The following is a 26,795-nucleotide window of genomic DNA, read 5'->3' as shown; positions in this document are numbered from 1 at the left end:
CAGGAAGAGAGCCGCGCTCGTCGCCGAGCTCGGCCCGGTGTCCGATCAGCACCTCGACGAGTTCGACGCGGCGGTCAACGAGCTGATCGCGCTGCAGGACGCGCACGGCGGCGGCCCCGGCGGGGACGGCGCGAACGACGGCGACGGCGACGACGGCTATGAGTTTGGATCGGACATCCCGTTCGCCGCGCCCGGCCGAGGTCGAGCTCCGGCCTCCTCCTCCTCCCGCACCTCCTCCTCCGCGCAGGCGCCGGCGTCGACGTCCAGCGCCGCGAGGATGGCCGAGCAGATGAGGGCGGGTCTCCTCGCGGCCACGGTGTCGGATGCTGATGGAAAAAAGTCGGAACTTTACGGAGCTTCAGACGCCAACTCCGCGTCGGAAGGAGAGTTTTCAATTCCCGCGGCTGAGGCGTCGGCGACGGCGCAGCTGGCGTGGCTCAAGGAGCGGTGCGTGGCGATCTCGGGCGCGAACGGGTGGGAAGAGACGGCGCAGCAGTTGGCCAGGGCGTTGCTCGCGGCGGAGACCCGGTCGGACGACGAGGTTGCCGCGGAGCTCTTCGACCTTCTCGGCGACGGCGGCGTGGAGACAATCGCGGGTGCGATCGAACGACGCGCGGCGATCAACGCCGCGCTGCGACGGAGGATCGGCACGCTGCGCGAGACTTTGGGGGGCGCGGGCGGCGACGGCGACGGGGGCGGGGGCGCGAGGAAGGACGCTCCCATGGCGCAGGTCACGATCCAGTCGACGTCGGACATCAAGATGGAAAAACTTCGAAGGAAGGAGGAGAGGAAGGTTGGGCGGAGAATCGCGCAGGGGCAGGGCGAGCCGTTGCTCGAGTGGCTCGCCAACTCCGGCGTGGGTTTCGCGGCGCTCTGCGAGGGGGACTGGGAGGCGGCAGCGAACCAGCCGAGCACCGAGGACGATATCTGGGCGGGTCTGTACGGTCTCGGCGGCGGCGGCGGCGGCGGGAAAAAGGCTCTGCCCGCGGGGACCACGCGCAAGGTGCACAAGGGGTACGAGGAGGTTCACGTGCCCGCGGGTGAGCGCGCGCCGGTCGGTGAGCACGAGCGATTCGTTCCAATCGAGGAGCTCGATGACTGGGCGCAACCCGCCTTTGCCGGAATGAAATCTCTGAACCGTATCCAAAGCCGGATCTACGAGGCAGCATATCACTCGAACGAGAACCTGCTGGTGTGTGCACCGACTGGAGCGGGCAAGACCAACATCGCGATGATGACCGTACTTCACGAGATCGGTCAGCACATCGAGTACGGCGAGTTGGCTTACGGAGCGGACTTTAAGATTGTCTACGTTGCGCCGATGAAGGCGCTGGCCGCTGAGGTGACCGGAGCATTCAGTAGAAGGCTGGAGCCGCTTGGTATTCAGGTCAGGGAGCTCACGGGAGACACGCAGCTGACAAAGAAGGAGATGGAGGAGACGCACATGATCGTGACGACGCCGGAGAAGTGGGATGTTATCACCCGGAAGGGTGGGGAGGTCAGCGTTGCGTCCTCACTGCGACTGCTCATCATTGACGAGGTGCACCTGCTGAATGACGAGCGTGGCCCGGTGATCGAGACGCTCGTGGCGCGCACACATAGACAGGTGGAGACCACGCAGAGCATGATCCGAATCGTCGGACTCTCCGCCACCCTACCGAACCCCGCGGACGTTGCCAAGTTCCTCGGCGTCTCTGACGCCGGCCTCTTTGTCTTTGATCAGAGCTTCCGGCCGATCCCGCTGACGCAGATGTTCGTGGGCGTGACCGAGGGTAACGCGATGAAACGGCAGATGTTGATGGCGCAGATCGCGTACGATAAGTGCACAGCCGCGCTGAGGAGCGGTAAGCAGGCTATGGTCTTCGTGCACAGCCGCAAGGACACGGTCAAGACGGCAAAACAGCTCGGTGAAATCGCTGCCAACGACCAGACGCAGGGCGGGCTCGAGCTGTTCGCCCCCGAGAACCACCCGGACTTCACCACCTGGAAGAAGGAGGTGGAGCGGAGCAGGAACAACGAGCTGAAGGAGCTCTTCCACCGCGGGTTCGGCTGCCACAACGCGGGCATGCTTCGATCGGACAGGACACTGGTGGAGCGTCTGTTTTCGGCGGGCGTGGTGAAAGTTTTGTGCTGCACTGCCACCCTCGCGTGGGGCGTCAACCTGCCGGCGCACACCGTAGTGATCAAGGGCACGACACTGTACGATCCGTCGAAAGGTGGGTTCAGGGACCTGGGCGTCCTCGACGTTCAGCAGATCTTCGGTCGCGCTGGCAGGCCTGGGTTTGATACAAGCGGCGAGGGCGTCATCATCACCGAGCACAAAAAACTTGCGCATTACCTCGCGCTTCTAACGCACTCGACGCCGATCGAGTCGCAGTTTATTTCGTGTCTGGCGGATAATCTCAACGCGGAACTCGTGTTGGGCACGGTTTGCAGCGTGAAAGAGGGCGCGCAGTGGCTGGGTTACTCGTATTTACACACACGCATGGAGAAGAACCCTCTGGCTTACGGGTTGACCTGGGATGACGTGAATCTGGACCCGGGCCTGGTTCGGCACAGGCGCAAGCTGGTGACGGAGGCTGCGAGGACACTGCACCGCGCGAAGATGGTGCGGTTCGACGAGAAGAGCGGGTTCATATACCAGACGGAGGCTGGTCGCATTGCGTCGCACTTTTACATCAAGCAGGCTTCGATGGAATTGTTCGACGAGCACCTGCAGCGGCACATGTCCATGCCAGAGGTGTTTCACATGGTGGCTCAGGCGACGGAGTTCGAGAACATCGCGCCCAGGGAGGACGAGATGCCGGAGCTCGAGGCACTCAGGCGAAACAGGAAGGGGGCGTGCCCGCTGGAGATCAAGGCGACGCTTGCGGACAGGGCGGGCAAGGTGAATCTGCTGATGCAGGTGTACATCTCGAGGGCCCGAATGGAGGCGTTCTCGCTCGTCGCGGACAGCTCCTACATCTCCCAGAACGCGTCGCGAATTTGCCGCGCGCTATTCGAGCTGTGCCTTCGCCGGGGCTGGCCATCCTTAGCCGAAGAGCTGCTGACGCTGTCCAAGGCTGTGGACCTTCGAATCTGGCCGCACCAACACGCACTGAGACAGTTTGAGCAGACGCTCTCGCCAGAGACGCTCTATAAGCTCGAGGAGAGGCAGGCGACGGTGGAGCGACTGTTCGACATGAGCGCGCAGGAGATTGGTAGCATGCTCAGGCTCAACACGGCCGTCGGCCAGAAGGTCCGGGGATGCCTGGAGTCCCTGCCACACCTCACGATGGAGGCAACGGTTCAGCCGATCACTCGCAGCGTTCTGCGGGTCACTGTCGCGCTCACCCCCGAGTTCAAATGGAGGGACGCAGTGCACGGGGGGCTTCAACGTTGGCTCGTGTGGGTTGAGGATCCCGTCAACGAGCACATATACCACAACGAGACGTTCATGCTCAGCAAGAAGCTACACGGCGAGGGGAAGCAACACCTGGCGTTCACCATCCCGATCTTTGAGCCGGTTCCCCCACAGTATTTCCTTCGCGCGACTTCGGAGTCCTGGCTTGGGTGCGAGACGTTTCTGGAGCTGAACTTCAATGAACTGGTGTTACCCGATAGGGGACCCGCGCACACGGAGCTGCTTGACCTGCCCCCAGTGCCCAGGCAGGCGCTGTATCCACCCGAGAACCCAGAGCTCGGCAGAAAGGAATTCTTTGACCTCTACGAGGGCAAGTTCGAGTTTTTCAACAAGGTACAGACGCAGGCGTTCAACACACTGTTCCATTCCGAATCTAACGTGCTGCTCGGCGCGCCCACGGGTTCCGGTAAGACGATCAGCGCGGAGCTCGCGATGATGGCGGCGTTCAGGGACCACCCAGGAGGTAAGATTATCTACATAGCACCGCTCAAGGCGCTAGTCAGGGAGCGTATCGAGGACTGGAAAGGGAAGCTGTGCAAGGTTCTCAACAAAAAGCTCGTGGAGCTGACGGGCGACTACACGCCGGACATACGCGCGCTTCAGGGCGCAGACATCATCGTGTGCACCCCGGAGAAGTGGGACGGCATCTCGCGTCAGTGGCAGGCCAGGTCGTACGTCACCAAGGTTTCGTTGGTGGTGATTGATGAGATCCACCTGCTCGGCGCCGACCGCGGGCCGATCCTCGAGGTGATCGTGAGCCGCATGAGATTCATATCCACCCGCACCGAGCGACCGGTACGAATCGTCGGCCTTTCCACGGCGCTGGCCAACGCGAACGATCTCGCAGACTGGCTCGGCATTGAGAAGCAGGAGGGACCAAAGAGCGGCCTCTTCAACTTCAAGCCGTCGGTGCGACCGGTGCCGCTGGAGTGTCACATACAGGGTTACCCCGGAAAGTTCTACTGCCCGCGGATGATGACTATGAACAAGCCAACGTACGCCGCGATCCGCACGCACTCTCCGGAGAAACCCGCCCTCGTGTTCGTGTCGTCCAGGCGGCAAACCAGGCTGACCGCCATTGACCTTATAGCGTATGCCGCCGCGGATGAGCGACCAGACACCTTCGTGCACATGGACCCATACGAGATGGAGATGCACTTGGCGAAGGTAAAATCACCCGAGCTGCGGCATACGCTTCAGTTCGGCGTCGGGCTGCATCACGCGGGCCTGGCCCCCGAGGACAGAGCACTCTGCGAGGAGCTCTTCCTCAAGTGCAAGATCCAGGTGCTCGTTTGCACGTCGACTCTTGCGTGGGGGGTGAACCTGCCTGCGCACCTCGTCGTGATCAAGGGTACCGAGTTTTACGACGGCAAGACCCGCCGATACGTGGACTTTCCAATCACAGACGTGCTTCAGATGATGGGCCGCGCCGGCAGGCCCCAGTTCGACACCAGCGCCGTCGCAGTGATCATGGTGCATGAGCCAAAGAAAGCGTTTTACAAGAAGTTCTTGTACGAGCCCTTTCCCGTGGAATCATCCCTCGCAGATCAGCTCCCGGACCACTTCAACGCCGAGGTGGTCGCGGGCACTATTCGCTCCAAGCAAGACGCGGTGGACTACCTGACGTGGACCTATTTTTTCCGCAGGCTCGTCAAGAACCCGTCCTATTACGACTTGGAGAGCGTGGAGCACGACGCTCTGAACGCGTTTTTATCGCGGCTGGTGGAGAACGCGCTCGCGCAACTGGAGGATGCGCAGTGTCTCACGATCGGCGAGGACGACAGCCTGGAGCCCGCGACGATGGGGCGCATCGCGAGCTTTTACTACCTTCAGCACCCCTCCGTCGCGCTGTTCGCATCCAGTCTGGGCCCGGATACCTCCCTGGAGCAGCTTCTGGGCATCCTCTGCGGCGTGGCAGAGTACGACGAGCTCCCCGTGCGTCACAACGAGGACAAGGTGAACGCCGAGCTGGCTCGGCAGGTTGAGGACGCGGGCGGGTTCAAGGTGGACGCTCGGCTTGCGGACGATCCCCACACAAAGGCTAATTTGCTGTTCCAGGCGCACTTCCTTCGGTTGCAGCTGCCGATGAGCGACTACGTCACCGACGCAAAGGGTGTGCTGGATCAGGCGGTGAGGATCCTTCAGGCGATAATCGACGTGTGCGCCGAGTCCGGCTGGCTCGCGACGTGCCTGCACGCGATGAATTTGATGCAGATGGTCATGCAGGGACGGTTCATAACCGATCCCAGCTGTATGTCGGTGCCTGGCGTGGACGAACAAAAAGCCGCGTCGCTGTCTGGGTCGGGATACGAAGCCCTGCCGCAGCTCGTGGACGCGTGCGTCAACAAGGAGGCCGCCGCGAGGAAGGCGCTCACAAACGCTGGTTTGAAGCAGAGGCAGGTGGACGAGGCTGTGAATCACTGCCAACGAATGCCTCTCATCGACATCGACGTGAAGCTGTCCAAAGACGGTACCGAGGTTGAGGTCAATCTGCGCCGCACGTCAAAGTCTGCGGGCGGGGGAGGCAAAGGAGGCGGCCGGGGTTCCGCGCCCCGAGCGATACTGCCGAGGTACCCCAAGGTCAAGGAGGAGGGGTGGTGGCTGATCCTCGGCGACAGGAACAACCGCGAGCTCCTCTCGCTCAAGCGCGTCGGGTTTGGGCAGAGCGCGAGGGCCAAGCTGGCGGTGGACCGGTCCGCAAACGCCGTCTTCGAACCGGACCTTCACGTGTACCTCATCAGCGACTGCTACGTGGGACTCGACCAGGAGGTGGAGGTTGCGAGGGGTGCCGGGGCGGTGGGTGCGGAGGATGCGGGGGATACGGGGGATACGGATGACGAGCAAGGGTTCTGGCTCTCACCGGAGCAAGTCGCGGCGAGACTCGCGGCGAGGGCGACGGAGAGGGCGACGGAGGATACCGATTCGGACGAGGACTTTTGGGAGATGCCCGCCGCCGCCGCGCCGGCGGGGGAGAGATACTCGGCGGTTATGGCGGCGAAGATGCCCGTGGAGGAGGACCCGTTCTTCTGGGAGAACGAGCGCGAGTATCTGGACGCAAAGTAGCAAAACAAATCATTCTTTTTGAAAGTAGAACCATCAGTAGCGAGGTCCACCGTGGATCATCTCTTCGCATGCTGTGACCAAACCGCCGCACTCCACGTTCAGCTCCTCCTCCTGCCGTTTTTCCTCCGCCTTGAGGAAGGCCTCGAGCGTCAACTTCGCACCCTGTGGGAGCATGTCCACCTCGGTCGCGACGATATCCTGCTCGGGATCGCCCGATGAGGCGCTACCCCAGTACTTGGCCCACGGCTTTGCTGGCCGCCACGTGGAGCCAGTCTCCATGAAGCACATCGCCTGCAGGTCATCCTCCAGCGAGAACCTGTCCATGTCCTCGACGAACATACGTACGCCCTTGCAGTACGGCGGGTTGGTCATGGGGATCTCGGCGAACCTGTTGTCCTGCACTTGGCCCTTCTTGTACTGCTGCTCATTCGTCGTCGGCTGCCGCTTGACCAGGCAGATCATCAACACGTTGTAAGGCTCGTTTGTGACGGGGTGGATCTCTCGGTCCAGACTCCACGCGGTCTCTTCGGGTAAGAGATAGTGGGGCGTCCCCGGGTGCTTCTGCTTCTCGTTAGGATCGACGCCCGGGCGCCAGAACGTGCGCGTGAGGCCGTCTATCTCGTTCAGAACGTTGACGGTGAGTTTGTACTCATCCACCTTGACGTCACAGTCGGAGCCCTCGATCCAAAAAGGGAGCTCGATCTCGAGCACTGCTTCCGTGCTGGACTCCTCCATCTTGTATGGCTGCTGCAGGCACCTGGCGTAGAACGGGTCGCCGTCGAAAAGTCGCGTCCACGTCTGACCGGGCTCAGCCTTTGTTACGGAGATGAGCATCTTGGTCCGCATCTGCGTCTGCAGCGTGTCAACCGGGCACTTCTCGTCAATCGGGAACGCAAACCGGCGCTCGAGAACAGGCGCCGAATCCTCAGCCTGGACGCGCAGCACGGCGTAGTGCCCGCCGCCGATCTCCATGTGGACACGCTTATCCTCGAACCCCGTTGGAACGTGCACGGCGATGTACACCTTCCGTTCGGTCTGCGCCCAGGCGTAATACCGGGACAGCCGGTGGTCGTATCGCCTGACGTGGTGCGGGAGAGTTCCGTTAAAGTCGCAGGGCTTGGCTCCGAGTCCGTAGATTTCCGCGGCGGCCTCCTTGAAGGCGCGCGCCTCCGAGAGCTCGATGTCGTTGCGGTAGTTGGGATCCTCGAGCTGACGCTCTCTGCCGTCTTCCAAGGTCTTGGTCTCGAGCTCCTTCTCGGCGATTCTTCTCGCCATCGATCCCGGCGCGTTTTGTACAGGGTAGTGCAGACCGAACTGCCCCTTCCAGTGCATCTTGCGCGTGCAAAAGTCGCAGAATCGGCAGTCGCAAACGTAGCAGGTCTTGTTCGAAGGCCGGCCGCACACCTCGCAGAGAACGACGAGCTGCCGCCCCGGATCGAGGTCCAGCCCGAGCCGCTCGAGATCGTCGAGGATCAAATCTTCGCCGCCGCGGGCTCGAGGGGTGACGCCCGGGATGTAGGTGAACTCGAACTCGCGCGCGAGAAGGTCGTACGTCGCCCTGCGCTGCGGGTCGGACAGCGTCTCAAACGCGAGCTGAACCTTCGCGAAGGTCATCGCGTCGCCGCCCTTGTCCGGATGATGCTCGCGCGCGGCGGCTCGGTACGCCGATTTGATCTCAGCCGCGGTCGCGTCGCGTCCGATCCCGAGCGCGACGTAGTGCGCGTCGCCGCGGATGTCCTCGACCTGCGACCACGGGTCGTCGCGCCTCGGGCGAGGGTCATCGCCGTCGTTGCCGCTCATTTACCTCTCTCGCACCGGGGAACGAGGCGAGCACGGCGCGAGTGGAGGATGGCGAAGGCACCGAGACCCGCGTCCAGTCTTCCAACACCGGAGCCTCGGGGCGTCCGAGACTCGATTTCGCGTGCGTTTTTCGGCGCGCGCAGTCCCCGAAAAACGCTCGACCTTTCCATTTTTCGATGTGGGCCCAGATTTTGGACCGACCGATAGGAACCGACCGAGACCCAGAACCTTGAATAAAATATCGCCCTTTCGGGTGCCAGCACGGCCAAAAAAATCAAGAATGGAATCTCAAAATCGAAAGTTCGTTCGCTTTTTTCGGCCCAGCCTTGCGAGTCCGTATATGCAATCACTCTTTGTTTTTTCCCGAAATATCGTCACGAGATTTTTCGCGGATATTCCCGGTCTCAAAACCCATCCTCGATCTGATGAAGTGGACTTCCAGAGCCTCTCATCGCGCGCCACCTGGTGCAACTGACGTGTAACTGTAGGTCGGACGACCAATATATTTTTCGTTGCCGTATGGGCAAACAGTTACGCCCCCGTCACCCCGTTTTTCGGTCCCAGTTAAGTCGGCCGGACGTTACGGCGCTAAAAAGCGATCGCGCGGTTGCGCATCCGTGTGACCCCCGCAAAGCGCGGCGCGCGGGTTCGCGCGACGTCGGAAGAGGTTTTCGGATCACCCAGTCGGGTCCTCCGGAACCTCGGGTAGACGCATGGGCCCGACGCCCGCCCGGATGGGCCGTTCATGCCCCCCCTCGGCGACGGGCCTTCCGCGCGTCTCGGAGGAGGGCGAGCTCACGGACGAGGCCGATTGCCTGACGTGCGACGAGGCGAGCCTCTGCGAGCCGGCGTGCTCGCGCGGAAGCGAGGGATCCGGCGCGCTTGGTGGGCGCTCGGCGTCCGCCGCAAGGTCCTCGGAGTCCCTCCACATCGTGGAAAAGGCCAAACCTGTCGATCTCGTACCCCCGGCGCCGGGTTTCCGAGCCCCGGCCGGAGGTTCGGGATTGCACCAACCAACTCTCCCGCGTAACAAACCCGAAAGTCTCGGGTTTCGTTCCAAGACCTTCAAGTTTCGCAGCAGCAGCGTGGACAGCGGCCTCTACATGCTCGAGAACCGCGCGACGACCGCGGCGAGCGGGTACGCCATGCTCATGCCGCTCACCTTACGGGTCATGGAGAAGATAAGGTAAGCGCTCGTATGGGTTCATCGACGTCGTGCGCCTCACCGCGCGTTTTCTACGGCCCGCGGCTCGTTTTACCATTGCCGGCAAATCGCGCCAAAAGCTCCCCGCGGTTTTTCCCCAACCCCCAGCAGCAGGCTGAGTTTTCCCCCGCCCCGCCCCCTCCAGGCTCGACGGATGGCGGTGCATGCCCAAGGTGGAGTCCGACCTGTGGTGGCGCGCGCACTCGCATCCCATGTCCACCTCCGGTCCGCCCCCGCCGGTCACCACCGAGCTGATGCGCGTCGGGCAGAGGCTGCTCATCGGCATCAAGTCCCCGGCGAAACGCCCCACCGCTCCGGACGCCAGCCCCACGAGCTCGAGGCAGGGGACCGTGCACGACGTGATCAACGCCGCGGTGGAGAGCGCGCAGAGCTTTGCGCCCGCGAGGGTGGAGGCGCTCGGCCGCATCCTCGCGCCGGCCAACTGGGTGACGATCGATCGGCTCTCCGAATCATCCGAGGTGCGCGTCCGACCATCCCGTCCCCCTTACCCCCCCGCGCGCGCGCGTCGGTCCCGGCTCCGATCGCGCCTTTTTCGTGCCTTTTCTCGCGCCTTTTCGCTCGGCCCGGGACGCGCGCGATTTTCCGACCGAACGCGCGACGCCCTCGCCCTCGATCGCCCGCTGAACGATCGCGTTCCGTTCCCTTCCGATGTAATTTCGCAGGGAAAGATGGTGGTCTGGTCCCCCGACGACGATGACGTCCCCGGCGCGGGCTTCGTGGTGACTCCCGCCGAGGCTGCGGCCAAGATGCTTTTCGGGGCGGACGAGGCCCCGCGCATGGTCTCCGCGCTCACCGCGGGGCTCGCGGCGACGGAGCAGAAACACGCGCATGCATCCACCCCGAACGCGGGCCAACGGCGTAAATCCCTGGACGGGGACGATCGCCCACGACCGCCGCGGCTGGCCAGGCACGCGAGCTTCACCTCGTGGGACTGGAACGGCAGCGGCCAGTCGTCTGGGGAGGGATGCTGCGTCGAGTCCAACGCGCTCGCCGTCGGCGCCGAGGCGGAGGTATCGATGGCGGCCGGCGCGCTGGGCCTGCCCCGCCGCGGTAGAAGGGCCAACGCGACGCCGCCGCTGCCCACGATCCGCTCCCCGGTCGCGGTGGCGAAGCGGAGGAGGGTGTCCGAGGGCGAGATGGCTGAAAACGATCACGGTCACCCGACCTCCTCGTTACCCATCGTTCACCCGAGCTCCCCGATCGTCATAAGCGCCAAGAAGAAATCTCCGCCGCGACAATGCATGGACACCGCATCCGTGGATGACGATGGACCGTCGCACGTCGAGCTGGCGAGGGAGAGGGACGCGGAGGAGGAGCGAAGGCGCCAGCGAGAGGCGCGACGCGAGGGCGAGAGCGAAACCATCAAGGCGCTCCGGCAGCAGTGGGAGACGATGAAGGGCCGCACGATGAGGGCCGGCACCCCAGCACCTGCGGGGGGCACAAGGCCCGAGCGCGCGAGAGACGACGGCGACGGGGATACGCCGCCGCCGAAGATGGTTCGCCGGCGCGCGCCCAACCTCAAGCAGCGGCTCTCCGAGGTGCTCATCCCGGTGCTCAACCCGATGCGAAACTGGAACTTCAACACGCGCGTCACCGGCCTGAACCTGTCGAACGCGTCCATCGGGCCCGAGGGAGCCAAGTTTCTGGCGTCCGCGCTGCACGGGAGGCGGAACGCGGACGGGACGTGGGTGTTCAACAGCGTGCTTCGATCGCTGAATCTGGAGTTTAACTCCATCGGAGACGAGGGCGCCGTCGCGCTCTTCGAGGCTCTGGCGCCGCGGTGGGTCACCGACGGCGCGGACGACGCATCGGACGTGTCGGGCCACAGTGGATTCGACCAGGACGAGTGGATGCGATCGACGGCTCCGGCGTCCACGCCGACTCGGTCGGACGGTGCGTGGGTGTGCAACACGGCTATGCAGGAGCTCAACCTGAATTTTTGCGACATCGGGCCCTTGGGCGCGGCGGCGCTCGCGAGGGTGCTCGCGCCGCGCGTCGGGCCCGAGGGCGGGTGGGTGTTCTGCAGCGGAGTCACGTCCGTGTCCATGTTCCACAACCACATCGGTCCGGAGGGTGCGAGGCTGCTGGGCGACGCGCTCGCGCCGCGGAGGCAACCGCAAACCGGCGAGCACGTCTTCAACCCCGTCTTCAGGGCTCTCAACGTCGGCAGGAACCAGCTCGGGGACCAGGGGCTGTCGCACATAGCGCGCGCGTTCGCCCCGAAGCGGTCTCCTTCAAGTGGTCACTGGGACTTCAACCCCACGTTCACGCACCTCCACGCCAACCAGAATAGCTGCATGCACCAGGAGGGACCGCTCGCCGTCGGCGCCGCGCTCTCGCCCCGTCCGAACCCCGACGGCGGGTGGGCGTTTGCCCATAGCCTCTCCACCCTGCACCTCGCCAACGTGCATCTCGACGAAGAGGGCGGCAGGGCGATCGCCGGAATCATCGCGCCGAGGCAGAACGCCAGCACGGGCGTGTGGGTGTTCCCGTCCAACCTGAAGGTGCTCAACCTGTCTCGCACCGGGCTCGGGGACACGGGCGCCTGCCACATCGCCGAGGCGCTCCTGCCCAGGTGGTCCCCGCTCGCGCAGCTGGGCGGCGGCGGCGCGTGCGGTCGGTGGCTGTTCAACTCGAAGCTGCGAGAGTTGCACCTGGGCGGCGCCACGATCGGCCCGGGCGGTGCCAAGGCTCTCGCCCGAGCTCTCACCCCGCAGCGCAACAACGACTTCCTCGCCGACGTCAAGGTCGAGTCGCAGTGGGCGTTCAACACCGCGCTGCGAATCCTGGACCTGCGCGATAACCAAATCGGAAGCGAGGGCATGGAAGCAATCGCCGCGATGCTCGAGCCCGTCCAGGTCGAGACGGACTTTGGCGCGCAGAGCCCAAACTCGGGCTCGTCCACGCCCGGCGCCTTCAACCCGAACGTTTTTTTCCCAGTCGCCCCCGCCGACCCCGCGACACACGCGAGCTCGGCGACGAGAACAGCCGGCACAGCCCCGCCCGGGCCCCGCACGCGGTGGATCCCCGGCGGCGGCGGCCTCACCGTCCTCAACCTGGAGTTCAACGACGCGGGGCCCGAGGGGATCTGCCACATCGCGAGGGCGCTGACCCCGCGGTGGTGCGCGGGGCTTCCTCCGCCGGGCCGCGTCGGCCCCGACTCCGGCCGGTCCTCCCCGGCGTTCCCCGAGTACCCGTCCGGGCTCGGCACCCGGGGCTCGGGTTCGCCCGACAGCAGCAACGCGTCGTCGCCGGGTGCGACGCCCTACGGCTCGAGGCCGTCCTCCGCGCGGGGTGGCCGCGGCGGGTTTATCAACCCGCGGTCGCGCCCGAGCTCGGCGGGGGGATCCGGGCCGGCCTCGCGAAGGTCGAGCTTCGGCGTGGCGATCGCCAACGGGCTCGCGGTGCACAAGGATGTGGATGCGCTGGCGTGCACCGGCGTCGGCGGGGACGACTGCGCGTGCGGCACGTGCCGGGGCGTGTGGACCAACGGCGGCGGGTGGACCAACGGCGGCGGGTGGACCAACGGCGGCGGGTGGACCAACGGCGGCGCTCAACTCGGCGACGGATACTGGGTCGCCAACCGCGCGTTGCGGGGTCTCGCCGTGGGCGGAAACCGCATGGGCGACGAGGGCGCCGCGGCGTTGGCGACGGCAATCGAGCCCCGGATGAACAGCGACGGTTCGTGGACCACCCCGGCGCTTCACGCGCTCGACGCCAAGGAGAACGGCATCGGCACCGAGGGCCTCCTGGCGCTGGCCAGGGCCGTGGAGCCCAAGTGCGGCCGGTGCCTCCGCGGCAGGACCAGCAGGCTCAACTCCACCGACTCGCTCGCGTCCATGGACGAGTGCAGGTCGGTCGCGAGCCGGCCCGGGAGCACGCACGGCGGATCGCTCCTGTCCTCTGTGCTCCTCAACAACGCCGCCAACGCCGCCGGCGACGTCGCCGGTCTGATGAACCAGTGGGGCCTCGGCGGGAACTCCCCGGCGGACAGCCCGAGGAGCTTCTCGCCCACGTCCGACACCGAGCGAGGCTCGCCGTTCCCGGGGGGCTCACCGAGGGTTGGGTCCCCCACGGGCGAGTGCGCCTTCGAGATTCACAGCGCGGTGCGCAGGCTCGACCTGCTTCACAACGACACGAACGCCAACTTGAAGGCTGTGTTCCAGCATCTCAAGTCCACGGGCTCGCAGTGCGACGTGACCATCTGATGAGCGCGACTGAATCAAGTCTGCGACTCGGCTCTTGTTCTTTCATCCGCGACATGTACCAGCACCATTGATGTATTTAGCAGGTCGGCCGCTTGCCGACCCGCCTATTGACCCAGCTTTTGAACAATAACATTGTACTGTACCTCTAAATGACATCGTCGATCGTCTACGGGTCCTAGCTACTACTCGCCCCGGCGCACGCCGTCCGGCAGCTCCGCCAGTATCTCCCAGAAATCCTCCGCGTGTTCCCCGTGTGGGTTGGACACCCTGTCCGGCGCCATCCGCTGCGCAAAGTCCGCGTCCAGGATCGCCGTGACGTCCCCCAAGGGCACCGTCTCTGGCCCCCGTGTGTACGTCGCCTCCAGCCACACGCCGGTCTCCTCCTCCTGGAACAGTGGCTGACACACGCACGTTCCGTCGCTGGCTCGCACGGACTCCACTTTGCCGACGCTAAGCCCGTCGCCGTCCCTGAACACCACCACGTCCCACTCGACGATGACGTCGTTCGCCTCCTCCCCGGGCGACGCGTGGGTGGGGCTGGGTGCGGGGCGCGCGGTGCGACTGAATCGCGCCGGGCGCGCCGGGGAGGCGAGACCGCGACCGGAGGTGCCCGGACGGGCGGCGGTGCGAGCGCCCGTGAACACAGCCGACATGGGTCCGTGCGGGGACGACTGAAGATCGGATAGGACTGGTCGACTGGAGATGGTTGCTTCCCTGCTGGAGGCGTGCCTTCCCACGAAATGTAGCACTGACGAGATCTGGGAAGGACCACAGTTCGCCCCTTAGAGGCGGGATGGCGGGTCAGGATCGATGGGAGCGCGCTGTGCTCAGCGGTCAGTCCGCGATCGCTACGGCCCTCATATGCATTGTCGTGCTCGTGACCCTGCCGCTCCTGAAGATGCTGGTCAGGCTCGGGGCCCTTGTGGGTCTGGCGAGTTTGTACATCAACAACCCTTGCCGAGAGCCCTCCACGCACCACAAGGCATGGGAGATGCTCCTGGCGGAGCGCAGACGACGCATCGGGGAGAGAAACGCAAAGGACGTGAGTAACCTCAACGTCATATCGCTCATCAAGAACGCCGTAAACGACACCACGGGCCTGATATCCGGCCAGCGGGTAATGTGCGACTTCGTGTTCTTCTCCTTCGCGTACATCGACAGCGAGTCGGGGGTTGACGCCGAGTACTTCGCGTTGGGGGCGATGGGCAGTTGGAGGATCGTGGAGATGGCGGTTCTGAGGAGGCTGGCGAGTAGTTTTGCGATGGGTTTAGACGGGATGGCATCGGGGATAGGTGGTGACGGGGGGACAGGCAGCAGGGCGGAGCCTCAGGGTTGAGAGATTGTTAGCTCGTGTCCATAACGCACAGGTGTATGGGGGAAATGGAAAATTAGACCATGATTTCTTGAGTTATCGTTCGCGACCTTAAATGTCGAGGTCCCCCCGAGTCAAGAAAACTCGGGACGGCCGCATCTAAAACGTTCATACCACGCCGCGTCCGCTGGACGCAGGTCGGTGCCCGGGCGCGGTCGTTGACATCGCGCACGACTCGATACGTCGTCACGCCGCGAGCGAATCGTCAAGGTCTACCGGGCACGCAAGCCCGTCCGCTGGACTCGCATCTCGGTGTTAATTAAAAAGAGCGTTTCGGGGGAACCTCCAGCCCGAGACGAACGATGCCGGTGTTCGGCGTCAGCGTGCAGGATGCGTGCAGGGAGAGCGGCGGCCTGCCGAGAGTGGTCGCGGAGACCATCGCATGGCTCGATGCGCATGGTGAGTCGACGTTCATCGTCTGGGGACGTTCTCCGCTCGACCCGATTCAGTTCCCCCCGCCCAGATCCCGCTTTCGTCCCCACGCCTCGCTGACCCTTCCCCCCCGTTCAACCTCAAATTCCCCCTCGCAGTCGGCGTCAAGCCCGCGGAGAACATGTTCAAAGTTCGCGGAGACCACAACAAGATCCAGGAGTGCCGCATCAGGTACGACAGGGGCGAGGTGATGCCTCTGAAGGGATGCGCCGACGCGCACACCGTAGCCGGCGTGCTCAAGCTCTACCTCGCCTCCCTCCCGGAGCCGCTTCTCACCTTCCGCCTGTACGACTCCCTCCTCGCGGTGGCGGCGATGCCCTCGAGGTCCAGGCGGGTCCTCGCCCTCGGATCGCTGCTCGACTCCCTCGACGTCAGCGCCAAGCGGACGCTCTCCGCCGTCTCTGCGTTTCTTCGAAGGTGCGCCCAGGCCAACGCGGCGGCGAGGATGGCGGCTTCGAAGAGCGATGCGGACGAGACCGCCACCCTCGCGCGATGCGTCAGGGACATCTCGACCGCGTTTAGCCCGCTCCTTCTCCGCCTGCGCGGCGCCCAGAGAGACGCGGCGGCGCTCGCCGAGGACACCGCTCGCGCCGACCACGTCGTCGAGCTCCTCGTCGAGTACCACGCCGAGATTATCGGTCTCAACAGGCACAAGCACAGGCAGCAGGGCGCGGGAACGGACCAGGGGAACGGATGCGAGGTGATGTCCAGGAAAGGCGGTGGCTTGGGTGCGAGCGATAACGGGCGCAACGCGCACAGGGACGAACGCGCGCGCGTCGCCGCGGCGACCCTCGGGAAGGAAAACGCGAGCGACGGCGGCGCCAAAACCTTTCAGACTCGGACGGCGAAGGAGAAGGAGAGCTCGAACGCGCACGTCCACGCGCAGCAGGCGAGGCGCCCGGTCGCGACGCTGGACGTGCATCTCGCGAATGACTTCGCGGACGTCGCGATGGACGGGCTGATAGACGAGTTCGTGGGGTGGAGCGTGGGAGGTTTGATGGGCGGCGACGACCTGTTCACCGCCGAGATTGATCGAGCCGCGGGCAGCGCTCTCGAGGTGCTCTACAAGGGGGGCATACATCGCATGCCCCCGGACGAGCTCGCCGCGGAGAAGCAGCACATCAAGCGACGGTTGCGGTCGTTCGATAACCACGTGGCAGCGTGCAGCGGGAGGAAGGCGACCAAGGAGGACAAGAGGCACCTCCGGCCCCTCTACCTCCGGCTGGCGCACGTGAAACGGCAAATCGGAGTATTGGAGCAGTCAGGCGCGGGTCAGCACGGGGCGCAGAGGGGGACCGCGAGAACGTAGGGATACCTGAGGTGGATCGAATCCAGTTGAGTTAACAATGTAAGGGTTTTAGGCCCGTGCCGTGCTCGCCCCCGCGTCCCTCGGGTGCCGTCGGAGACGTGGTCTTCCCCCCCGTCTTTCCACTCACTCGACCTCGATGTCCAGGGGAATCATAACCGCGTTCGCGCCCGTCGTGTCCAGCTTTGGGAACTTGGTGGACTCCGGGATCTTCCTCCGCACGACGTCCTGCGCGCCCCACTCGGTCAGAAGCTCGGCCACCGCGTCTAGCTGCTCCATGTACGCCGCCTCTGTGAGCGGGAACGACTTCTGCCCCACGTGCTTCCACATTATCTGTAGGTAGAGCTGCAGCTTGTTGAACTGATCCCGCCGCTGGTGTATGCGGGTGTCGTACATCTTGCCCCACTTGTTCAGCACCAGCAGCCTGAGCTCCTCGCCGTCCATCGGTGATCCCTCCTCGCCGACGATGCCGCTCGCCGTGGGGATCGTCCCAGCCTCTTCCCCGTCCGAGGCATCCTCAGTCGCCATCTGAGCCTCCAGGAAGGAGAACAGGTCATCGTCGTCGTCATCGTTACCCGCGCAGACCGCCAGGGACGCACCCCGACGTCGAGTGCGATCGCCGAGCGCGCGTCCCGCGCCGATCGCGCCCCTCCCGCGCCCGGCCACGGCCCTGCGTCGAGCGGAGCCCAACGCACGGCGACCCCCCGTCACCGTGACGGTCGTCAGCCCGGCGCGCATCAGCGCGACGGACATCGGATACCGGAGACCCGCGCGGGACTACGGCGAAGGTGTCTGTTGAGCGTACCTCACTCCTCTCCGCACGTCTATCGACGGTGGGCGTGCGTGTGTGCGCGATCGCCGAGTCTTATCGCGTCATCATGTTTTTTCTTGCTGTGGCGTCTTGAGCCTGTCAGCGCAGCAGGGTGGGTTGGCAAAGAAAATTCAGTTTCAAGGACCTCCTGCTACCCTCCTGCTACCCGCCAAAGACGGCGACGCTGACGCCCGCGGCGACCGCTATGGCGGCCCCGACACCCGCCAACGCCCCCACCGGCATCTGTTCCACGATATTCTGGTCGAACCCCGGGTCGTTCAGCGCCCGCCGCGCGTACGCCACGATCCCCCACGACGCGGCGAGCGCCAGCAAAACGCAATTCTCAACCACCCGTCGCGACAGCGGGTGCCACGGGTCGTCGCGACGCGCCACGCGCGGCGGGACGGGCTTTTCCCCGGCGCCCGCGCCGATCCCCGGCGCGTCATCACCACCGCCGCCGCCGCCCCCACCGCGACTACGCCCGGAGTCCCGCCCTCGCTCGCCCCGCGCATCCCCGGGCGTCGATCCGGTCGCGGCGTACCAGCGCGAACCGACGCCCGGGACGAATCGATCGACGACTCGGAGCGCGCCGACGCCCACCCACGCGAAAAATGCGGGAACCGCCTCCTCGTCGTCCACCGCGTTATGCATCGCGTGCGACAGCATGTGCGACGCCATGGACAGGTTCCTGGGCACCCCGACGCCGTGCGCGTGCGCCCACGCCAGCGCGACGGTTCCTTCGGCGAAGCCCGCGGCGGATGCCTCGGCGTAGTGAAACGCGACCTCCTCCTCTGGGGACAGTCCCGCGGGGGGAACGACGACGCGGTCGAGCCTGACGCGGCGCAGACCCAAACCTTCCTTGTCCTGCGCGTCCTCAGCGTCGAGCCAACCGCGAGACGCGAGCCAGCCGGCGTCGCCAAACTCCCCGCATCGCTCGCATTCAAACCCAGACGGATGGACGCCGCTCTTTCCGGTGAAACCGCCCTCGGCGCGAAGCCGGTCCCACCGCGCGTTCCCCAGGTCCACGTGCGATTCGTGGTTACCCATGCGGACGCTTCGCTCCAGCATCGCGATCGCGCGCGCGACGTGGTCGTCGCGGTCGTACCCGGCGCGCTTGGCGAGCAGCCAGCCCGCGTTCGCCGCGGCGCTCTCGCACCCTTGCTCGGCGAGGAGCGCGTACCTGACCAACGCGCCCCACGGATCCGGCGCGGCGTTGGTCGACTCTTCCGCATCCGCCTCGTCCGCGTCCATCGGGGGCCCGCCGTCGAGCACGCGCATCGCGTCCTCCTGCTCCGACGTCCACCCGCTGCGTTCGTCGATGAACACGCGGAAGTAGTGCGCGGCGACGGCGCAATGGGGTTCCGTCCCCGCGCCCGCTCTGTGCGCGACGGCGATGGCGAGGGGCGCGCGCCAGTGCCCAGCCTCGTTCGCGCCCGCGTACAGCTCCAGCGCGCGCGTTTCGTTCTTCGGGACGTCCAGACCCTGCGCGTGCATCGATGCGAGGTTGAACTGCGAGTCCGGGTCGCCCCGCGCGGCGCCGCGCTCGAAGTGCTGTCGCGCCGCGGTGAGGTTCTTCTCCCCTCCGTGCCCGTTAAACGCCAGCACGCCGAGGCCGTTGTGCGCCGCGGGTAAGTCCTTCGCCGCGGCGGCTTCGAACCGCCTCTTCGCCTCGGTGAAGTTCCGGGGGACGGACATGCCCCTCATGTGCATGTACCCGAGGTTGAAATGCGCGAGTTCGTCCCCCTGGTTCGCCGCCGCCTCAAACTCCCGAAGCGCCGCCGCCTCGTCGCGCTCCATCCCCCTCCCGAGCAGCCGGCGGTACCCCACGTGCCTCTGCGCCTCGGGAACGCCCCGCGCCGCCATGTCCTCCTCCATGAGTATCTGATCGTCGCCGTCCTCGAGCTCCTGCGCGCTCACCCACCCGGCGTCCCTCTCCCGGTCCCGCAGCCGCCCGGGCTCCCGGGGAAGCGCGAAATCTCCGGCGGACTCGGCGTCCCCGGCTACGTCGTCGGCGATTTTCGCCAGCCTCGCCGCCGCGCCGTCGCAGTCGGCGCCCTTCTCCGTCTCCGGGTGCGCGCCCCGGCCGAAGAGCACGCGGTCGGCGATGGCGATCGATGCCTCGCGGCTGCCCATCTCAGCCGCCAGCGCGAGGGCGTCGCGCGACCACTGCGAAGGGGACGTATCCGCGAGCGCGTCGAGGGGCCACGCGTCAGGCGGCACGACGCCAGCCTCCGCCAACGCCGCGAGGATGAAGAGCGCGTCGGCGATCGGGGCCCAGCGCGCCGGCGTCGCGACCGACGGTGACGCGTCACCGCCCGCCGCTTCCACCGCCGCCTTGTGCGCGTTCATCTCGGACCGCACCGCGTCGGTGATGAGCCTCTTGGCGTCGGCGATGACCCGGGCGACGTCAGCCGGGACGTCCACCGGGTCGCTCGGTTTGCGATCGGATCCCGGTAAGCCGATGGCGCGGGCGATGGCGCGGCCGACGTATCCCACCCCCGCGTGCTCCGCGCGCTCGAAATCGAACGCGATGTTCACCCTCGACGTGTCCCCGGGGATGCGGTCGAGGGTGAGGTACGTGTGGGTCTCGAGTTCGTCGGCGGCGGCTCGGCCGTTGAAGTCGTCGTACGCGAGCCTCACGGCGGATCTGATGGCGTCTCGCGCGGCGTCGAGGTCGCGTCGCGCGTCCGCGGCGAGCCTCTCCGCGCCGCCCACGCCACGGCCTGTGACCTCGATCACCTCCTCCATCGACGGCGCCTCGGACGCGAGCTCGAACATGCCGACCAGCGCGCCCTCCGCGTCCCGGTGCTCCACGCCGCCGAGGTACAGGAGGCGCTCGAGCTCGTCCAGCCGGCGCCTCAGCTCCTCGCCGTCGTCCGCCTCCTCTCCATCATCGTCCGCGGCGTCGTCGGTCTGGTCCGTCGCGATCGGGTACTCTTCGCGAACGGGCGAAGCGTCGACGGCGCCCCCGTCCCCCCCGAACCCCAGAGCCGCGGCCACCGGGGGATCCTCCGCGCGGACCGACCCGACGATCGAGATCGCCGCGAGCGCTGCGAGGACGGCGACGAGGCGCGGGAGGGCGCGGGGTCGACCTCCCCTGGGGCGCGGTCGCGACACCATGGTCCCCTATGGACCTTGCACCCGAAGCTAACGAGTTCGCGGGTGCGCTATCCCTGATCTGCGCGCGGCAGCACTGTCGGGTCAGGCCAATGAAAGCTCCGCTGGCACCGAAAAGAAAGATGCTGTGACGACCTGTTCGCCGTCACCGTTGTTTTCAGCATCACCAAGGGGACAAACCCAGACGAGCCCGGTGGTTCACGCCCGCGGATTCGATGGCGGCGATCGTGCTCTATGTCGCCTATGCTCTATTCACAATGTGTATACCTACATGTTTTTGCCGCCAGGGCACCGTGCGGGATCCGCTCTAAGGGACGGTGGCCCTCTCGCGCTCGTTGACGGAAAGAATATAAAACACAACAACACGCTCGCCTTGTTGAAGACACAACGGATGCGCTCTCAAGCCGCCTCGGTGATGACCCCGTCAATCCCGGAGTGAACGAGCTTGTCAACCTCGTCCTGGAACTTCTGGCACACTTCCGTGGACAGCCCCCGGCGCCACGATTGGAACGGAATCGCCCCCTTGAACCCGCCCTGGTCGTACTCCCTCCGCAGCCTCGTCTCCAGCAGCTTCTTCTTTGTCGCCCGGAGCATGGCTTCGGGGTCGCCCGCGTTGTCGGCGGGCGCCAACGCGGAAGCCTTCCGCTTGTACGTCTTGCGCGCCGCGACCGGCGTGACCACCCCGTTCCCGCCGTCGGCGGTCGTTCCGTTCGCCGCCGCCCTCAGCGCGTTTTGCGCGTCGGTGGCGCCCTGCACCGTGGGATCGTCCCCGTCGCCCTCCTCGCCTTCGCGGCTGAGCAGCGACGAAGACGGCTCCATCCCGGACGTCCCGTCGCCGCCGGTGGACTTGGACGAGCCCCGCCGGTACTTACCCCGGGCGTACGTGACGTCCAGCTTATCCAGAGGCATCCCGGCCCCGTTGGCGTTGGGGACGAAGTAGGCGACGGCGCCCTCGGGGGGGGGCTCGCCAGGCGCCAGCGCCACAAGCCGGCCCGCGGAGAGGTTGACGGACCCCCGCGCCTCCCCCGATTGATTCTTCACCTGCTTTTCCAAAACCTGGCGGAGCTTGCGCTCAGCCTTCTCCGTGCGCTTCTCGAGGTTGGCCATCTTCGCCTTCTCCTCCTTCTGCTCCCACTTGACGTGCTTCTTCATGTGACGGTCCAGGTCGAGCCGCGTCATGTACGTCATGCCGCAGTTGGGCACCTCGCACTTAAACGGCCGCTCGAGAGTGTGTAGCGCCTTAATGTGAACCTTGAGCGCGTTCCTGGAGCTCAAGGCTTTGCCGCAGGTGGGGCACTCGAACGGCTTCAAGCCGCTGTGGGTCTTCTCGTGGCTTTTGAGGTCTCCCGAGCTGTAGAACGCCTTCCCGCACCCTTCAACCTTGCACACAAAAGGCCGCTCGCCGGTGTGCACCTTGCGGATGTGGATCGCCTTCTGCGTCGCGTGCTTGAACGACCGCCCGCAGCCGTACGGGCACGGGATGTGGCCGGTGGAATAGGGCGTGGATATTTTCGTCACCACGTTGTTCACGATCTTGCGCCTATTTTTTCCGAGGGGAGAACGGGCAGGGTGGTCAGTGGTGGGTCGTCTCATTTCGGCTTTGACCCTACGACCTGATTCGTGTCTTTCAGGGAACGTTCGTTCGCGATGATGGGTGGCGGGGGGACGCGCGATGGTTCTTTAGGTCACTCACCCGCTGATGTACGTCATCATGTTATCGCTCCCGACGCCGTCGGCGCCCGTGGGGGTCGCGGCGTTGGCCTGCACCTGCATCTGCTGCGCGGCCCGGGTCTGGGCCTCGTTGAACAACGAGTTGCTAATCGGCTGGGGCAGTGGGACCCCATGCGGGGCGAAGCCCGGTATGAGGACGGAAGGGTGCGCCATCCTGGATTCATCGGGATGGGTGGTCAGAACACGAGGTCATAAACGCCTGGCGCGCGTCGCGGTGGGGCGATACGACGTGGAACAACCCGGCGCCGGTGTCGGTCACGCCGAGAGGGAGGACAATGGGAGGAGATTCGCACCCTTGGTTGCCAGCGGCGAAGCCTTGCATGCTCTGCAGCTGCCGGGTCTGCTCGTTCAGACCCGACAGCGTCAGAGCCGGATTCTGCGCGTTGAAGATGTTCTGCATCTCCATGAGCGCCGGGCCGGTGGAGTTGTCGCTCGCACCGCGCACTGTCGCGCGTTCCCGGCGGAACCTCGGACTCGGTGAAAGATTTTCCCGGCGTTACGAGCAACTTCGGTGCGCGAAAGGTTCGTCGGTGGTCGTTAGAAATTCCGAAAGGTCGCGCCGCGCAGGATATTTGCGGCTTGCCGCGTATGAACTTTTAGTCTCGGAAAATAACGTTATGCGAAAATGACTTCGCAGCTCCTTGCGCGATCTGATGGACCATCCTCCACGGGTGGGGTGCAGCGCCCTTTCAAATGGAGGCGAGACCACAAAAAAATCGTATCCTCGCCTGACTGCTGCTGGTAGAGAAAAACCGCGAAAAAACGTCGATTCTCCCACAACCCTCTCTGCGCTCCAGAGCTCCCGCGATTTTTTATTCCTGCCGTCAAAACCCAAACTAAAACGGAGCTCTCACCCTCAAACATACATGTAGAACATGTGGGAGTTTCTTGAGTCAAACATCGAACGAACTCTCCTGCTTCACGCATCACATTCCCGCCGGCCGGTTGTTAGCACCGTTGGGCAGTTTTGAACCCGGCGGAGTAGGGATCGATCCCATTGGCGCCGAGCGACGATGGGTACTCGATTCCGCGCCCGGTTCGCCTTCTTGGCGGTGGCGCTCGTCGTCCTCGTCGCGGAGGCGCAGGCGCAGGCAGGAGATGTCGACCCGGACGACATCTTCACGCCCCCGCCGTCACCGCCCCCGCCCCCGCCGTCTCCCCCTCCTCCCTCCCCGCCCCCGCCGTCGCCGCCCCCGCCGAGCCCCCCGCCCGCGATCGGCGCCAATCGCGTTCCCAGCGCGGATCTCGCCGAATCCAACATCTTCGGCGGCACGGAGGCGGACGGCGCGGACAGCGGAAGCACGTGCTGCATGTGGTACAAGTGGTGCGACAACACCGCGGTGACCCATCAGTGCAACGCCACCACCCTGGAGAACTGCTACAGAGCCGCGGGCGGCCGCGATGCCCTGGACGGCACCGCGACCGAGCACTGCAGGGCGTGCGCATTGTGCGACGACGCCGATGGCGCCGCCGTGGACTCCTATAATAAGAACCTCATCGCCCCCACCGACCCCTTCACGGCGAGCAATAACTACCACGCGTGCTTCGACACGAGGAGGACGGTGAAGACGCAGTACTACAACGTCGATCCGGGGAACATGAACATGTCCGCCGTGAATACCCAGTACGCGCGACGGTACCTAAACCTCAACGAGACCGAGTTTATCTACTGCAGCAAGGTCAACTTCAAGTGCATGAAGCAGAAGGCGTCGGGAAGCTCCGAGTGTAAAGTGCGGAAAGGGGTCCGAGTGCCCAACCAGCACCACGCGCTCTTCGGGCGACTCTACGACTCCAGCCTCAAGGATCCGAGACGGGGACCCGCGGCCGGGCGGCTCATGCCGGGACACGGAAACTACGTGTTCTCCGCGGAACGCGACTACGACAAGGTGGCGGAGATGCACGACAGGGATCGCGCCCAAGACCACTCCGGGTACAGGTACCCTTACAATGTAACCAAATTCGACGGAGACGGCATCCCGCCGAACATGACCGTCCCGGCGCAGTACTCGCCGACGTCCGATCCCATCGGCAAGTGATACGAGTCGTGTTATATCATATTAGAGAAGCAAACAAGACTGATTCGCATCGCGTCGCGGCGTGCTGAAAGTTGGGGCTCGCTCGAAGCACACAACCGAGTCACATATCCCTCTGCTCCGGCTTTTTGTCCGCGCGCCGGGCAGCCTCCTCGGCAGCCTTGGCCATCTCCGACTTCGATTCGGCGTACGTTTCGTCGTAGACCCTCCCGGCCTTCTTCTCCGCGGCGGGAGCCGGCGCTGCGGCCTCCTCCTCGACGGGAGCCGGCGCCGCGGCCTCGGGCTCGGGCTCCGCAACCTCCTCCTCCTCGACCACCTCCTCAACCTTTGCCTCCTCCTTCGCCGGCGCCGGCGCGGGGCGCGGGGGCGGCGCCATCTCGGCGACGCTGGGCACCTTCACCTTGGGGACGCTCACCTCGGGCACAGACGGAGGCTCGAACGAACCCACGGCGCCCACCACGCCGGCCGCCGTCTCCTTAACATCCTCAAAAAACGCCCACGGGGACTCGTAGCTCAGCAGCTTGGCGAGGATGGTCAGCTCGATGCCGATGACGCCGGCGTACTCGAGCGCGGTCTTGTAGTTGTACGCCGCCGCCGCGGCCGCGACGAGTCCGAGCAGGGGCACGATGGCGTCGGTGGGCTTCTTCGTGGTGATGGAGGTCTTGACGCTTCCGGCCACCTTCTGGGTGAACGAGGACGCCGCCTCGGACGTGTCCTCGCCCAGGCCCTCGAGCGCCGACTTGGCGTACTTGACGCCAACCTTGAGGCCGGAGCTGCGCCACGCGTCGAAGCCACCTGAGACGACGAACGCGCGCCTGCCGCCGAGCCTGGTGATCGCCTTGGCGAGGTCCTTGGCGTCGGGGCCCAGGACGTAGACCCTCGCGCCGCCCTTGGTCAGAGCCTTCACCTTGGTGGCGGCGAGCTCGAGCTCGACGAGGCGCGGGTTCGAGAGCACGCGCCGCTCGTCGGCCGGGAGGGTGGCCACCTCCACCGCGGCGCCCTTGCCGCGGGCCTTGCCGCGCAGGTCCGGCACGCCGTCGTTGCGCCTGGCATCCTCGGACCTGGTGTCGATGAGAAACGCGCGTCGGTCCTTCTTGAGCTGCTCCTCCACGACGAATGGGTTCTTATCGCCGGCGTAGCCGCGCGTGGCGGCTCCGAGGACCACGAGGCCGATCGGGACGGCCGCGGTGAGACCGATGAGGGCGACGGCGGTGTCGGAGTCAGTCTGCGCCCTGGCGACGACGTCCTGGAACTCGGGGGGCAACGCCGACTCGAGTGACTGCACCGTGGAGGTGAGAGTGGAGTTAACGGCGGAGGTGGCCCCGCCGACGGCGCCGCTCACGGCGGAGGTGGCCCCGCCGACGGCGCCGCTCACGGCGGAGGTGGCCCCGCCGACAGCCTTTGTGGCCTGGCCGAGACCCTGGCCGACGACGCCCGCGCCCTCGCCGGCAACCTTTGCGGCGCCGCTGAGCGCGGGGCCCGCGACGGAGCCGACGCCCTTCGCGGCGCTTCCGATGGCGCCGCCCGCCTGGGAGCCGAGGCCGCCGATGGCGCCGCCCGCCTGGGAGGTGAGGCCGTCGAGTCCACCCTTGAGGCCCTCCAGGGCGCCGCCCGCCTGGGAGGTGAGGCCGCCGAGCCCACCCTTGAGGCCCTCCAGGGCGCCGCCCGCCTGGGAGGTGAGGCCGTCAAGGCCGCCGGAGAGGCCGCCCAGCGCGCCGTTGAGCGCATCGGACGCCTGCGCCGCCGCCTTGGCGGCGGCGTCGGCGGCCTGCGCGGCGGCGTCGGCGGCGGCATCGGCGGCCTGCGCGGCGGCCTGCGCGGCGGCGTCGGCCGGGGCGTCGACCACAGCGTCGGCAGGAGCTTCGACGTCCTCCGCCCTCGCGGCGTTCGCGGCGGCGACGGCGAGGATACCGGCGGAGAGCTTGGCGGCGTCGCGGGGCGCGGCGGCGCGGCAAACGACGGGTGCGGGGCGACGGGCACCGACGCGTCGCGTCGCGGGTGCGGGGACCCCCCTCACGGAGGCTGCCGACGGCGTTGCCATGACGGACATGATTATCGCAGCGACCTGTGGCGAGGGGAGAACGGACGGGGGGGTCAGCGATGACACGCGGGACGCGATCGAGCCGCGCGTGAGTGTCGATCGACGGTACCGCCGAGCGCGTGGGGGCGTGAGTGGGCGCCCGAGGGTCCGTCCCCCGCGTATCACGCGCGTGATCCCGCCCAGGGATCCCGCCCGGAAGACGCGGCGGTTCGGGGACGATCGGGTGGCGGTTGGCGGGTGCTCCGCGGGGGGA

At 65.9% G+C, this 26,795-nt stretch overlaps 11 protein-coding genes across 11 annotated transcripts; 5 read left to right on the top strand and 6 right to left on the bottom strand.

Annotated features, from left to right (window-relative positions):
* Positions 1-760: 760 nt before the first annotated feature.
* MICPUN_84094 (predicted protein) lies at positions 761-6,466 on the top strand (the record flags this gene model as incomplete). Its single annotated transcript, XM_002508192.1, has 1 exon — positions 761-6,466. The coding sequence occupies one exon, from the start codon at positions 761-763 to the stop codon at positions 6,464-6,466; it is 5,706 nt and encodes a 1,901-aa protein (XP_002508238.1).
* A 33-nt stretch (positions 6,467-6,499) lies between these two features.
* On the bottom strand, positions 6,500-8,080 carry MICPUN_101921 (heat shock protein; the record flags this gene model as incomplete). Its single annotated transcript, XM_002507900.1, has 1 exon — positions 6,500-8,080. One exon carries the CDS (start codon positions 8,078-8,080, stop codon positions 6,500-6,502), a length of 1,581 nt encoding a protein of 526 aa, XP_002507946.1.
* Positions 8,081-9,000: 920 nt separating this feature from the next.
* Positions 9,001-13,846, top strand: MICPUN_105952 (predicted protein; the record flags this gene model as incomplete). The annotated part of the gene is made up of 3 exons (XM_002508191.1): positions 9,001-9,452; positions 9,616-9,949; positions 10,154-13,846. 3 exons carry the CDS (start codon positions 9,001-9,003, stop codon positions 13,697-13,699), a joined length of 4,332 nt encoding a protein of 1,443 aa, XP_002508237.1. The 3' UTR covers positions 13,700-13,846.
* A 32-nt stretch (positions 13,847-13,878) lies between these two features.
* Positions 13,879-14,352, bottom strand: MICPUN_60753 (predicted protein; the record flags this gene model as incomplete). Its single annotated transcript, XM_002507899.1, has 1 exon — positions 13,879-14,352. The coding sequence occupies one exon, from the start codon at positions 14,350-14,352 to the stop codon at positions 13,882-13,884; it is 471 nt and encodes a 156-aa protein (XP_002507945.1). The 3' UTR covers positions 13,879-13,881.
* Positions 14,353-14,492: 140 nt separating this feature from the next.
* Positions 14,493-15,080, top strand: MICPUN_53105 (predicted protein; the record flags this gene model as incomplete). Its single annotated transcript, XM_002508190.1, has 1 exon — positions 14,493-15,080. One exon carries the CDS (start codon positions 14,493-14,495, stop codon positions 15,033-15,035), a length of 543 nt encoding a protein of 180 aa, XP_002508236.1. The 3' UTR covers positions 15,036-15,080.
* A 293-nt stretch (positions 15,081-15,373) lies between these two features.
* On the top strand, positions 15,374-16,812 carry MICPUN_60751 (predicted protein; the record flags this gene model as incomplete). The annotated part of the gene is made up of 2 exons (XM_002508189.1): positions 15,374-15,470; positions 15,602-16,812. The coding sequence occupies 2 exons, from the start codon at positions 15,374-15,376 to the stop codon at positions 16,810-16,812; spliced, it is 1,308 nt and encodes a 435-aa protein (XP_002508235.1).
* Positions 16,813-16,935: 123 nt separating this feature from the next.
* On the bottom strand, positions 16,936-17,253 carry MICPUN_84551 (predicted protein; the record flags this gene model as incomplete). The annotated part of the gene is made up of 1 exon (XM_002507898.1): positions 16,936-17,253. One exon carries the CDS (start codon positions 17,251-17,253, stop codon positions 16,936-16,938), a length of 318 nt encoding a protein of 105 aa, XP_002507944.1.
* Positions 17,254-17,782: 529 nt separating this feature from the next.
* On the bottom strand, positions 17,783-20,740 carry MICPUN_101917 (predicted protein; the record flags this gene model as incomplete). The annotated part of the gene is made up of 1 exon (XM_002507897.1): positions 17,783-20,740. One exon carries the CDS (start codon positions 20,738-20,740, stop codon positions 17,783-17,785), a length of 2,958 nt encoding a protein of 985 aa, XP_002507943.1.
* Positions 20,741-21,136: 396 nt separating this feature from the next.
* On the bottom strand, positions 21,137-22,874 carry MICPUN_60748 (predicted protein; the record flags this gene model as incomplete). Its single annotated transcript, XM_002507896.1, has 3 exons — positions 21,137-22,361; positions 22,431-22,622; positions 22,762-22,874. 3 exons carry the CDS (start codon positions 22,872-22,874, stop codon positions 21,137-21,139), a joined length of 1,530 nt encoding a protein of 509 aa, XP_002507942.1.
* A 604-nt stretch (positions 22,875-23,478) lies between these two features.
* On the top strand, positions 23,479-25,097 carry MICPUN_60747 (predicted protein). Its single transcript, XM_002508188.1, has one exon. It carries the CDS (start codon positions 23,482-23,484, stop codon positions 24,502-24,504), a length of 1,023 nt encoding a protein of 340 aa, XP_002508234.1. The 5' UTR covers positions 23,479-23,481; the 3' UTR covers positions 24,505-25,097.
* On the bottom strand, positions 24,605-26,551 carry MICPUN_60746 (predicted protein; the record flags this gene model as incomplete). The annotated part of the gene is made up of 1 exon (XM_002507895.1): positions 24,605-26,551. The coding sequence occupies one exon, from the start codon at positions 26,549-26,551 to the stop codon at positions 24,605-24,607; it is 1,947 nt and encodes a 648-aa protein (XP_002507941.1).
* Between the last annotated feature and the right edge of the window lie 244 nt (positions 26,552-26,795).

This window comes from Micromonas commoda, chromosome 8 (assembly GCF_000090985.2).
Source record: "Micromonas commoda chromosome 8, complete sequence".
NCBI classification, from domain to species: domain Eukaryota; kingdom Viridiplantae; phylum Chlorophyta; class Mamiellophyceae; order Mamiellales; family Mamiellaceae; genus Micromonas; species Micromonas commoda.
Note: the sequence above shows the minus strand (reverse complement) of the source record. Positions and strands in the feature narration are given on the sequence as shown.